General features: G+C 42.4%; 1 protein-coding gene across 1 annotated transcript in view; it reads left to right on the forward strand.

Annotated features, from left to right (window-relative positions):
- Nucleotides 1-14,425, forward strand: part of KMT2C (lysine methyltransferase 2C) — a gene marked incomplete in the record, with an annotated part of 4,117,755 nt that overhangs the window by 293,536 nt on the left and 3,809,794 nt on the right. Inside the window, 1 exon segment of the mRNA XM_044066891.1 lies at nucleotides 8,542-8,630. Coding sequence (XP_043922826.1) covers nucleotides 8,542-8,630 — 89 coding nt within the window.

Raw genomic sequence — 14,425 nt, forward strand, 5'->3', positions numbered from 1 at the left:
ACAAGGGAACCTAAACCCACCCACAGTAGTAATCTCTTCACCTCACTCTGTGGGGATAGGATTCTGATCCCTTTCAGACACCTTTACAATGAGGATGTGCTCACTGTCCTGCAGGAGGCCAGAAAACCTGATACCAGGAGATCTTATCTATCCAGGTGGAAAAGATTCTCCATATGGAGTCTTAAAAAGCAGTTGGACCCTTTGCAAAGCAAGACTCCTCTAGTACTGTCTTACCTGTGTGAACTTTTGCAGACAAGGTTAGCATTCTCATCCATTAATGCCCTTTGTCTGCCATTTCAGCATGTCTCCCTCTGGACCCCCCCCCCTTAACTTCTAGATTGGCTGCAAAGCTGTTCCTTAAGGGGGTTCTTCATCTTGGGCAACCAAGGAAGCCCATTCCCCCTCCACCCCTGGTTCTGACTGTGGCGCTCATATGTTCTTCGTGTTTCACTGTTGCAATCATCACATTTGGGTTATCAGCCTGCAGGTAGCCCTCAGTCGGCCCGAATATCAGAGTCTTTGGATTTCTGTGTCTGATGCTGTCGCCTTATCCATGACGTCAAGTCATCAGGGGTATAAAACATGCAGCCGACACCATTACATTAGCTTTTCTTGCACGGGAGCCCAAAGCAGAAGCAGTTCGCAAGTGCCGGTCTGCAGCTACCTGAAATTTTCGTTTTTCAAGTTTCAAACATGAAGTTTTCTAAAGCTAAGTACTCCGTTGGGGATCTTTTTTTCTTGCTCTAACCGATGTCAGAAAAAGGTAACAATTGTCTTGCCTTTGGAAAGCAAATACCTCACAGTGATTTTCATTCTTACTGCGTCACCTGTTTAGGCCCAAACCATGATGTCTCTCGCTGTCTGTTTTGTGCCTTGTTCAACACCTGAAAAATTCATTGTGGAGCTTTGTCTCTAAATTCTTTCGTTCTCGTTCTCCGTATTCCGAAATGGCTTCAGTAATCCATCCGAATACCGATCTTACAAAAAAACGCAAAGATAAAGACAGAGACAGACCACATAGGTCCAAAACTGCTGACGACGCTTCCGTTAAGATAGTCGCCAGTCCACCGGTACTCAGTGAGGCTCTTTCACAGCCCCTGTTACCCACTTCTGCAGATTCGCAGGCCTCTACTGAGACCCATTCGGAGTCCGGTATGCCACGAGATGCTTCTTCGACTATGGAACCTGCAGATGTCTCTACCTCGGATGGGTCCGGAGCCGCTGTGCAGGCAATGGCTTCTGAGGGTGTATTCAGACCTTCTGATGTTCATATTAAACAGACTACTTCGTTAATGACTAAATCTACCGAATTTCTCAGGCCCAGAGTTCGAGCTATGCCCAGGAAACAGATGACCAAAGCACATCCTCAAGCTCCCATGCCACAGAAACAAAATGCTTAGAATGGCTGAAGACTTTTACTTTAATTAGGGGAAGCCAGCCTTCCCCCTCTAAAAGACACAGAATTGATTTTCCTTTGGATTCTTCAGACCATGAATCTGATGACTCTGACCCCTGTGATTACCAGGACATACCCTTATCTACCTATGAGGACTCAGATGCAGAGGATTCAGTTCCCTCAGCCCCCCCAGGACCTTTCTTTCACTGAAACCTTGCATACCCTAAGAGAGGATTTCCGCTGGGAAAGCCAGGACTACCTACAGTCCAAAAAGAGACTCTGGGAATTTTTAGACTTGCCTCAGCATAGCTCTCTAGCTATTCCCCCTGTCCTGGATATTGTAGTTGATGTCTTCATGGAATCCAGCCTTACCCCTGACACTTTACCACCTTCTTTTAGAAAGCCTGACAGATACTAGAGAGCACCTGACTCTCACAAATTTCTCTTTAAAAATCCCACTGCGGATCCAGAGACAATTTCCCAGGGACCTAAAGGTATTGAGGCTTCTACAGCCAAAAACCCTGTCCCTTCAGACAGGGATTCTAGGGCTCTAGACAGATGGGGTAAGAAGGGTATATACCTCTGCAACTCTTGCCATCAGGGCTTTAAATTGCCAGTTTCACATGTTGAAGTACCAGCAGCATATTGATCTAATTAAACAAAAAATGTAGTTGATTCCTGATCGTGCAGAAAATAAGGACTTAAAACATTTAATGCATTCTGCAAACCAAGTTGGTAAACATATTTTGCAGTGTGGTTTTGATGCCTTAGAAGCATCTTGCAGGGCTGCTTTCACAGGGGCTGTTCTGAGAAGGCGTGCTTGACTGAAGGAACAAATCTTGCCAGACCAAGTCAAGGCAAAATTACTTGATGCTCCATTAAACCAAGAATGTGTGTTTGGCTCTAAAGCAGAAGAAGCTCTTAAAAAGATGGAGGAAAAAGCTAAATCCATGCAAACTGTTTGTTTTTACAGGCACAGCCACCTAGATTCAGTAGCCATTGGCCTTCAAAAAACTGTTCCTTTCCAATCCCTTCCAGACCTTCTCAGCCCAAACCCAGGGGCAACAGACTACAGAGACTACAGTCTCAGGGTATGCACAGTTCTAAACAATAGAGTGCTCCCTCCTCAAAAACTGAGAGTGGTAAGCCACCCCCCTATGGAAAAGGTTCACAATGACTTGTCCGTAATCCTTCCCATCCATGCCCAAGTACTTGCACCCCAAGGAGGAAAACATGCCCTGCATGCAAAAAACTGGGAGTATATTACCCAGGACCGATGGGTCTTCAACATTATATCCCAGGGATACAGATTCTATTTCCACTCTCTGCCAACCCCAAGTGGATTGCCAGACCTTCCTCCAAACCAGTGGACAGAGGCCCAAAAGCAAGTACTTTCTCTTCTCAGTATCAGGGCTATTCAGCCTGTGCCAGCAGAGCAAAGGGGACAGGGTTTCTAGTCCAGGCTGTTCCTGGTGCCCAGGAAAGAGAACTTTTTGTGCCCTATTCTGGATCTGTCAACACTAAACATCTTTCTGGTGGTACCAACATTCAAAATGCTTACACTCCAACAGCTCCTTCCTATGCTAGCCAAGGACTTGTCACCCTAGACTTAAAAGAAGCTTATCTGCACATCCCTATAAGGGAATCTTGCAGGAAATATCAGCGTTTCAGGGCAGGCTCTATGCGCTGTCCATTCTCTGCACTTCCCTTTGGCGTATCTACTGCGCCCAGGGTATTCACACATTGCCCGCCTTCAGCCATTGCTTACTGCAGGCAGAGAAATATTCAAATTTACCCATACTTGGACGATTGCCTGATTCAGGCGGACAGTCAGGAAATGCTACTTCAGCACCTGACATTTTATAAAGAGACTCCTAACTTCTCTGGGGTACACCCATCAACGAAAAGAAATCACATCTGGTACTCAGCCAAAGGATTGTATTCCTGGGAGCAGGCTTGAACACAACTTCGAGGATGGCATTCCTCACTCCAGAAAAGCAGGTTTATTTGACAAATTATTTCAAACTGCTGGCCACCAAAACCCAGCTATCTGCAAGAAAAATACTGCAAGCCCTAGGATTCATGCCCTCATGTATTCTACTGATTCCATATGCAGGACTGCATATGAAGAAACTTCAGTGGTACTTAAAAAGTCTCTGGTGTCAACATTCCCAGGACCTGGAAGCAGTGATGCCTATTATTCCTTGCCTAAGGACAGAGTTCCTTTGGTGGGCAGAGGCTTGCAACCACAACAAGGGACTCCTTTTCTCACAACCCCCTGCCGTCCAAACTCTGACAACAGATTCATCAGACTATGCATGGGAGGCTCACATGGCAGGCAAATGCATTCAAGGCGAATGGAGCCCAGGACAAATTCACCTGCATATCAATCAGAAAGAAATGTTAGCTGTACAGAATGCACTGACAGCCTTCAAATACCTCATCTTGCCAGGCCAACTCCTGATAAAGGCAGACAGCACCACAGTTATGTGACACATAAACAAGCAGGGGGAAACTCGCTCCTATCCACTCTGCAGGTTAGCCATGGCTCTGTGGAACACAGCCTTAAGCAACCAAGTGCACCTGCAAGCTCAATTCCAGCCAGGCAAACAGAATTCATTGGCAGAGGCAGATGACTTAAGCAGAAATCTAATGGACCCACACGAGTGAAAACTGGAACCAAACTCATTCAAACTTCTAATACACAGGTGGGGGACACCAGAGGTGGATCTCTGTGTCCCCCCCAAAACCATCAACTAAACAAATTTTGCACCAGAATTCCCCACAGCCAAGGTTGGAAAGTGGATGCCCTATCCTTCACATAGGAAAACCTCTCAATCTATGCCTTTCCCCCTCTGCCGCTCCTTCCAAAAGTCCTCCTTGAGATCAAACAGGACAGGCCAAGAATAATCCTTGTGCCAACAGCTATGCCAACCTGGTCCTGGCACATTGGGAAACTAATGGAAATCTTCGAAATGACAACTATAAAGATTCCATAAAATGGTACGTTCATTTCGTGGATGATATTTTTATGCTATGGAATAATACAGAAGAGAAATTAAAGGAATTTATATATTTACATCAAACCATCAATTTTCTGAAATTCACTTACAAATAATCAAATCAAGAGATAGATTTCTTAGATGTTAAGGTGAATAATGATGCACTACAAGGAATTAGAACTAGCCTGTACAGAAAACCCATGGAAAGAATAACTTGTTACATAATAGAGGATGCATCCTAACCACGTACGTTCATTTCGTGGATGATATTTTTATGCTATGGAATACAGAAGAGAAATTAAAGGAATTTATATATTTACATCAAGCCATCAATTTTCTGAAATTCAGTTACAAATAATCAAATCAAGAGATAGATTTCTTAGATGTTAAGGTGAATAATGATGCACTACAAGGAATTAGAACTAGCCTGTACAGAAAACCCATGGAAAGAATAACTTGTTACATAATAGAGGATGCATCCTAACCACATAAAGCACAATGTACTTAAGGAGCAAGTATATAGAGTTATGCGCTTGTACAATGATGATTCACAACTTAAACTAGCTCTGCTTGACCTGAAACAGGAATTCCTCGATAGAGGTTATAAAGAAATAGACCTAGATAATTGCATAAGTAATGCATGGGATCACAGGGCTACTACATGTAAATCATATATTATGGTGAATGCGAAGAAACACAAGAAAATAATAAGAGATTAGAAACAGATAACTGTACTATTAACAACTCTGAGTAATATTACCATATTCCAATGACATAGGCACTTCCTGCACTATAATAAAAAGAAATTGGAATATTTTGAGTACTATAGATTGAAAAGTAGAACGAAACACTGTATACACTCGTATAAGGTACGGAACTTAGTGCGAAAAATCTACAATAAAGGAAGTGTATTCACAGATTGTGAAACGTCAAAAAACGCCAATCAAAATAATGGTAGAAACTTCTCCAAAAGCAGAACGATCACAGGAACAGTTGAAAGTTAAAACGTTTTTATTCACCATACAATGAGTTAAGCGCTTTCACTCGTACACCACGAGCTTCCTCAGAACTCGTGGTGTACGAGTGAAAGCGCTTAACTCATTGTATGGTGAATAAAAACGTTTTAACTTTCAACTGTTCTTGTGATCGTTCTGCTTTTGGAGAAGTTTTAATCATTATTTTGATTGACGTTTTTTGTCGCTTCACAATCTGTGAATACACTTCCTTTATTGTAGATTTTTCGCACTAAGTTCCGTACCTTATACGAGTGTATACAGTGTTTCGTTCTACTTTTCAACCTTTATGGTGTGCTACAAACGCTGTGTTCAGGTGAGTACTATAGATGAGTGGTGCTTATACATAGCATTTCCCAAATACACCCATACGTTACCACATGATGCACTTTGTGTGTTCTGTGGTGTACCACCTAGTGTACTTGCTTCATAGTGCATTGTGCACTTTTTTTTGTAGTACATCTAGGACTACTAATATTATGTGGTCAAATCTAGGAGTCAGAATGCAAAGCTTGGCATTGAGACATTCAAGTCCAGTGCTAAGCATATCATTCTGATCCTTGGTTTTGACCACCTAATGTAAGCAATTCGAGGCACCACAGCACAAGGCTACTATTGCAGTACTGTATAGCTTATGAGCAAGTGTGACATGCACACCAAAAACAAAATGCAGTACACGGACAACAGTGGCCAACCAGATCAGCCCCTGACTGCAGAAGTCTGAATGTTCATTAGCATGGTTTCTTGACAAGTGCCATTCCTTTGATCATACAGTGGCACTGTTCAGATGTTCTCTTTATCGCGTTAGGTTGTATGCTGGTGCAGTATGTTAATGTCAGGCCCTAAAAAATCATTGAAATCCTGTCAGTTTATGAAATACAGTAGTCAAGCAAATCACTTTTGACCAGTATCCTGTTCTTGTGAGAGAATGCAGCAGGAAAATACCAAATGTCATTGTATGACCATCATTCCTGGACTGTAATCAAACTTGTGGAAGTGGACATCTGGAGATGTGACTACCTGTTCTCCTTGCAGGAGCATATAACATTGTGTTAACAATACTGAGTAGCCTGTGGCCCACAAATACTGTGCTTGATACATAGCCATGTATTACTTCTCCATCTGAAACCAGGGATAGAAAACACCACAAACATACGTGTGTCTTTGCTAAACTGAAGTAGGGAAAACACACAAAGAACTTTCACTGTGTGAATATCATATTACCGTCTGACTTACCTTGGTGATGTGCATTATTTACAAATATTTGAAAAGCTGTCCGTAACAGAATATACAGCATGTATGTATTTCTTTAATGATTTATTGATTAACATTTGTTTACTGAGAAAGTCTGACTGTTTAATTTTATCCATTTTCAGTGGAAGCCTGGGGAGAAAAGCTGTACCAATAAAACAAAATAACAGAAAATACAAATACCTAGGTGAAAACTGACATACGATATATGGTTAATATATAGATTAGTACAAATATTAATACATGTGACATAGAGTAATACACCTATACCATTATTAAAACAAGATAAATACAATATTGTGTAGCATTGAAATGAGCCGACGTGTTGAGTGCAAGATTTGAATGCTCACTCTAAAGCAGATGTCGGAGTGAAACATTAAAACAGTGGATGAGTAGAGGGGAGAGTGAGAAATAAGTATTTGTTAGAGGTAGTAAGTAGAGTCGATATTGGAGACAGGAGAACTAGAGTAAAAGCAAGAGTAAGGGAAATAAGAGTACGAGTAAACAAGGGAAAGGAGAGACTGGTTATATGTGGGTATTAGGGGAGCAGGAGCTGAAATTATTAGCCAGGAGAGCAGCATGTCAGACTAAATGTTTGAATAGGTTCACTGTTGCAGTACTAGCCACTTCATTCTTCTGCTTTATTTCAAGGTAGTCCTGTGGAGTTCTAAATTATGTGAGGGCCAGGAGCAGGAGCTACTCCTCTTCTCATCTGTACTCTCATTTATCTCTAGCACTTAAGGCAAAGTATTGAAGTTGGGACTGTCTGAAGTATTTTATGCACATCTTTTTACTTTGCTGGGCGCAGTCTTCTCTTTCACTGGCAGGAAAGAGCAGGGGATGATGCAGGCTGATTTTGTGTCTTTGTATAGGGGATAGTGGGTGTCCATCCCCATATGGCTGTGGAACTCTGTGAGTCGAGCTAGTTGGGTGGATGTCCACCTGTGATAGTTTCCATATGTCAGGAATTTTGTACCTAATTTGTTACACAGTTTATTTTCTAATAATGTATCTCTTGATAAGCATAGAATTGGAAGTCTTTTGCATTGCTTGGCTACTTTCAGGCAGCTTGGGTATTTCCTTGAAAAGACTTAAAACACTTTGACTCGTATCTCTTCATTCCCTCTGCAGAGGGAAGAGATGATGCATAGAAGGTTCCAAGACAGACTTTTGAAGATGAACATAAATGTATTTGTCTTGTTAATCAGAAATCCATTAAAACTTTTTTAGCTGTAATGGTAAATGCTTGATCTGCAGGAGTTGCAGCTTTCATTGGAAACTCGCTTCTAGATTTCAGTACACAAGTCTACAAAGCATTTCAAGACAGACATAACTTCTAGATGCAAATCCTGATTTGAGAGAGCTGCAGAAAGTTTTTTTCTTCTAAGAATGGGTATTCTTGATATTGTCTGCTGTGGTCCCTTTGCTCTACATTGTCTAGAGTACTGCTAGAGACTGTGCTCTGTGATATGGATCTGTTGCAAGTGACACCTTGAAGTTAGTTACATGAGACACTCTTGGTACAGTTTGGATCCTTATGGCTGTGTCCTGTACTAGATCCATAGTTTCCTACCTGCCCCCTACTCCATTTGCAGAAGTATAATGCTGAGATTGGTGCATTCTTACTAGACCTATCCCACATCCCATACGGGATACTGTGGGTCATGTCATTGGGTGAGGTCAGCTAAGAGTATAACTTGAATGCCACTGTCAGCAAAGTTCATTGATACAGCTTTGCTGTAAGACTTTCACAGAGATACTGCATTATGGTGAGTACCTTGTTTACATTGTGTTAAATGAAAACACTGGTTAACAAGTTCTTATTATCATGGCCTTCACTGACTTCTGTTGTTCTGTATTATTTTGCTTTGATATGCAGGTCACAAACCAGAGAGACATCAGCACTTCGGGATGGTGATAGCATGGATGGAGTGGAATCTTCAGAACCCAAAATTACTGTAAAGAAAGGTAAAATATAAATATACTGTACTTGTGTACTGTGTGAGGGAGGCACATTAGTGAATAATGGACATTTGTATAGGAAAAGGCAACTGTTCACATAAGTGTTACAGATAACTTGAATGCAGTACAGATGGACAGCATGTCAAACAAGTTTAATTAAAAAAAAAAAAAATTTCAGTGAGTCCTGTAGGGAGGCTGCACCCACCTCCATCCACCTCATACAAATTCCAGCATTGCACCAAGCTATGGAAAATAGGCAGGTTCTTTGTCATTAAATGTCTGCTTGCCTTTAAGGTAGCAAGCTTCATTGTTTATGCTGTTTCAGTTTTGCATTTGGACTGTTTTTGTGTTAAGGTTTCTACTAAAATAATTTAGTAATTGTGTGTTAGTCTTCTGTCTAAATGTCAAAGTTACAACCTTGTAAAATACAGGTACAGCTGGATTGGATTTTGATTATACCAGCATTTACTTGTGCATGATGTGATTTGAAAATTTATACCTGGTCACAAATAAATCACAGTATAACTCACTTGTAGTTGTGATATACTGTTGCTATACCATTTTGTATGTTTTTTATAAGTTATACCTATAAAAAAACTCCTGAAATTTGTAGTGGAGCTGTGCACAGAAAAATAGTAGATATGCATATTTTAAAGTTTACATGAAAAGTAGTTCATATAGGTTTATAGGTTCAAACTAGGCTATCTGCCCGAGGGCATTTACAAGCCTAGCCCATAGTTTTGTGGCTTACGCCACCCCTTTAGTATGGGGAACTATACCCATTATTTTGCTGTGCCTCTGTCGAGCAGTGACACTGAGGTAATCCCTGGGGTATATCTGCGATCTCCCATCCATTGGTCAAGATTTCTCTTGAACAAGGCCAGCGAGGTGCTCTGCCTCACATATACCGGGATTTTATTCCACAGCATAGGGAGTCTTTGGGTGATGAATCTATCCCTCCAGCACGTCCTATTAATAGCCGTGTCAGGGTTTAAGTCTCCCGCCCTTGTGGCTCTGACGGATCTAGATTTTTTGAGGTGAAGCATATTCATCAAATCTGGGTTTGACATGGCCTTGTATGTTAGGCAAAGGTCACCTCTGAGCAAGCGGTAAGCGACTGAATAGAGCTGGAGTTCTTTCAGTCGGGCAGCATAGGACAGATGTTTGAGACCCTTTATCCTTTTGGTGAGGAACTTTTGTGGCCTCACCAGCTGCTGAATCATACTGTATCATGTTTATATGAAAATGTATATAGTAAATTAGTCATGTTTATATGAAAATGCATATAGTAAATTAGTCAATGTGTATTTTTGTAAAACTTGTCACTGTTTACTTAATACCAATATTTTTGTTTACTCTGAAGTGGCTTTTTAAAACAGCACTATCCAGTGGTACAAGAGCACCTATTTCTGCTCACAACAATCTAGTTATAGTCTTTCATTCACCATTTATTCTTTAAGATTATCTGTTCATAGAAATATAAAGTGGAGGGTGTGTAGTTGAAAGTATTTCACTCTAACAGAATTGCTGATTTCAGTTGTAATGTTTATTATGATAGAGGTTCTTGACACAGGAGAGTCCTTGTCTGATCTCAGCTCTGGTACCCTTAGAACTGTTCTCTGTGTTGACAATGTCTGTACTCAAGTTCTTTGCACTAAAGCCATCTTTTTTTCTTTCATGGTGTCTTTGTCATAGCCTGGTTACACTGATTTGACTTCAATGGTCTTGCCCATTTCCAGATTCTCAGTGTTGATCCCATAGCGATTAGGCAGTGATTAGAATTAACCTGTGTAGTGTTGGTAGACCCCATTTCCCTATGGGCATAACTCCACCACACAGAACTCCTCATTCTGAAGATGTTCTTAGTGTTTCACTGTTGCAGTCATCACACTTGGGATGTTAATCGTGTTACACTGCTGCAGTCATTACACTTGGGTTACCCTGCCGTCAGGCGGTTCCCCAGTCGGCCTGAGTTCCAAAGTCTTGGTCCAGCGTCGGTTGCTGTCGCCTCCTCCCTGACGTCACTGCGACAGGGGTATATAAGATGCAGCCAACGCCATTTTCTTCAGTCTTTCTTGCTGCGCGGTGCCCGAAGCAAAAGCAGCTCGCAAGTGCCGGTCGGCCGTCTCCTTAGATTTTCATTCCGAATCCAGAACCAAAGTCTTCTACAAAGCTAAGTACCCCGTTGGGGAAACTTTTTCTTGCCTCAGACCGATATCAGTAAAAGTTAATAACTATTTCTTGTGGGAAGCAAATACCTCATAGGGATTTCCATTCCTATTGTATCCCATGCCTAGGCCCAGACCACAACGTCACTGGTTGTCAGTTTTGTGCTAGGTTTAACAAGCACACTATTAAACGTCGGTTTGATTTGGCCCGACATTATTTTGGTAGAAAATTCAATTATACCATGCCGTTGGAACTTCCGACTACCGGAATACACAAAAAGCGCAAAGACAAGGATAGGCATCCGAGGCCCAAAACTGACGAAGCCTCTTCTAGGCCAGTTGCCGGTTCTCCGGTTTTCAGCGAGGCGCCTTTGCAGCCCCTGACGACTGCTTCTGTAAAACCACAGGCCGCCTCTGACTCCCACATGGAGATGGCTGGACGCACAAGTTATTCAGCATACCGAGACTAACCTTTCAGAGGGGTCCGGAGTAGCTGAGCAACCCATAGCTTCAGAGGGTGTCTTCAGACCTACTCAGTTAAGTCTAAGCCTCCTTTAAAATCAAAGAATCAAATACAGCATTCTCCAGGGCAGGCCTCCATGCCTAAGAAACAAATGCTCAAAATGGCCGAAGACCTAATCACTCTGATCAGGGGGTCACATCCCCCTCCTGATAAAAGGCCTAGACAAGATGCAGACTATGACTCATCCGACCAGGTGTCCATCTCTTCTGATTCATCCTCAGACCTAGGATACTCTTTACCCCCTTATGAGGATTCTGATGCTGAGGAATCAATTCCATCAGCCTCACTGCCTGAGGACTACACCTTTGGGGAAACCCTACATACCATGAGGGAGCATTTCCACTGGGAAGGCCAGGATTACTCAGAATCCAAGAAAAGGTTCAGAGACTTCCTTTTATTACCTCAACACAGACCCCTTGCTATTCCGCCAGTGTTAGATATTGTGGATGATGTGTATACTGATTCCAGGTTAAATCCTGATTCCTTACCCCCAGCCCCTGTTAAACCTGACAGATACTACAGAGTCCCTGACTCGCATAAATTTCTGTATAAAAGCCCTGTAGCTGACCCTGAAACTATTTCTCAGGGACCCAAAGGAGTTAAGGCCTCATCAGCCAAGAATCCAGTTCCCTCTGACAGATTCCAGAGCATTAGACAGATGGGGAAAGAAAGTATATACGTCTGCAACTTTAGCAATGAGCGCCTTAAATTGCCAGTTTCACATACTAAAATATCAGCAGTTTTTACTGTCTCAGTTAAAACAAAAATGCTTCCAGAATCAGATCCTCCTAATTTTAAAGAAATGCAGGATTTATTGCATGCAGCTGAACAAGTGGGAAAGCATACTTTGCAATGTGGTTTTGATTCTCTAGAGGCCTCCTGCAGAGCAGCAGTTACAGGCTCTGTCATTAGAAGACATGCTTGGTTAAAAACATACGTTACCAGATCATGTTAAAGCAAAATTATTGGATGCACCTTTGCAGCAGGATGTGTTATTTGGAGTTGAGGCAGAAGAGGTATTAAAGAAAATGGAGGATAAGGCAAAATCTATGCAAACGGTGATGGATTTCTTACAGGTTCAGCCTCCTAGATTTAGCAGAAATTGGCCAACTAAGAATTGGTCTTTTCCAATTACAGACAGACCTCAAAGGGGAAGATACAGACGTCCAAGAGGTAGAGGTCAAACACAAGGTCCTTACAGGCCTCGACAATGGGCTGCATCAGGCCAGAAAGAAGGGGAAGACAGGCCCCAATCATATAAAAAGCAGCTCCAATGACTTCCCACTACAGCTGCCAAGCAAATCCCTCTTGGCAGCCCCCTTGGGAGGAAAACTGGCACTCTTCTACCGCAATTGGCAAATGATCACCAAAGACAAATGGGTCCTCAACATTGTATTTCAAGGTTACAGGTTCCACTTTCACACTCTGCCAAGGTTAAAAGGAATGCCAAATCTGCCACAAAATCAATGGGCAGAGGCTCAAAAACAAATTACAGCACTCATGGATATGAGAGCTATTCAGCAGGTACCATCACAGGAGCAAGGACAAGGATTTTACTCAAGACTTTCTGGTATCCAGAAAGGACAAAGCCAGGAGGCCCATTCTGGATCTTTCATCTCTAAACACTTACCTGAATGTTCCGAAATTCAAAATGTTGACACTACAGCAGCTTCTTCCCATGCTGGGCAAGAAAGCTTGGCTCGTGACTTTGAACCTCAAGGAGGCATACCTGCATGTCCCTATCAGACAAAACTGCAGAAGATGCCTCAAATTCATAGCTGGTTCAATGCACTACCAATTCTCTGCACTGCTCTTTGGCTTATCTACTGTGCCCAGGGTCTTCACAAAGTGCCTGGCACCAGTAATTGCATTTTACAAACCGAAAGGAATTCAAATTTATCCGTACCTGGACGACTACCTGATTCAAGCAGAGAGCAAGGACATTCTTCTAAAGCATCTGGTGTTTGTAAAAAAGTTAAGTTGCCTGGGGTACACAGTAAACGAAAAGAAATCAAAACTAGTGCCCTCACAAGAGATTATATTCCTGGGTGCCAGCTTGAACACACCGACCCAGATGGCTTATCTCACGCCAGACAAGCAAGGACAACTGACTCAATACTTTAAATTGATGGCAACAAAGACCCAACTCCCTGCAAGAAAAATTCTGCAGGCCTTGGGTTACATGGCATCCTGCATACTACTAATACCATATGCAAGACTGCACATGAGAAAACTACAGTGGTACCTAAAGAATGTATGGTCTCAACACTGTCAAAATTTGGAAACAGTTATACCACTAATCCCTTGCCTTCAACAGGAGTTTCAATGGTGGGCTCAAGCTTGTCACCTCAACAAAGGACAGCCTTTTACACAACCCACAGCCAGGCAAACACTGACAACAGATGCATCGGATTACACCTGGGGAGCACACATGGCAGGCAAATGTATTCAGGGCACGTGGCCCTCAGAACAAAGGCGTCTTCACATCAATCAAAAAGAGATGCTAGCTGTACAAAATGCCCTTATAGCTTTCAAGGACCTGCTGCATCCAGGACAGCTACTGCTAAAGACAGACAACACCACAGTTATGTGGTACATAAACAAGCAAGGGGGCACTCACTCCTACCCCCTATGCAGACAAGCTATGACCTTGTGGAACACGGCTATAAACTTTCAAGTTCATCTGCAAGCACAATTCCTGCCAGGAGAGAAAAACACACTGGCAGATGACTTAAACAGAAACATCATGGATCCACACGAATGGGAATTGAATCCACAAATATTCAGAATGATAACACAAAAATGGTGGAGGCCGGACATAGATCTGTTTGCATCCCCAATAAACTGCCAGCTACAAAAATTCTGCACAAGGAGTTACCATCCACAAGCATGGAAAGTGGGTGCCCTCTCATTCAGCTGGGAGAACCTACAAGTATACGCTTTCCCACCACTACCTCTCCTGCCAAAGGTACTCATAAAAGCCAGGCAAGAAGAGCCAAAGATGATGGGCAAGAAGAGCCAAAGATGATCCTGATTGCACCAGACTGGCCACACCAGCACTGGTACCCAATCTTAAAGAGCTTAGCACAAGAACCACCCTGGATTTTGCC

This window comes from Protopterus annectens, chromosome 3.part1 (genome assembly GCF_019279795.1).
Source record: "Protopterus annectens isolate FY-2018-M chromosome 3.part1, PAN1.0, whole genome shotgun sequence".
NCBI classification, from domain to species: Eukaryota; Metazoa; Chordata; order Ceratodontiformes; family Protopteridae; genus Protopterus; species Protopterus annectens.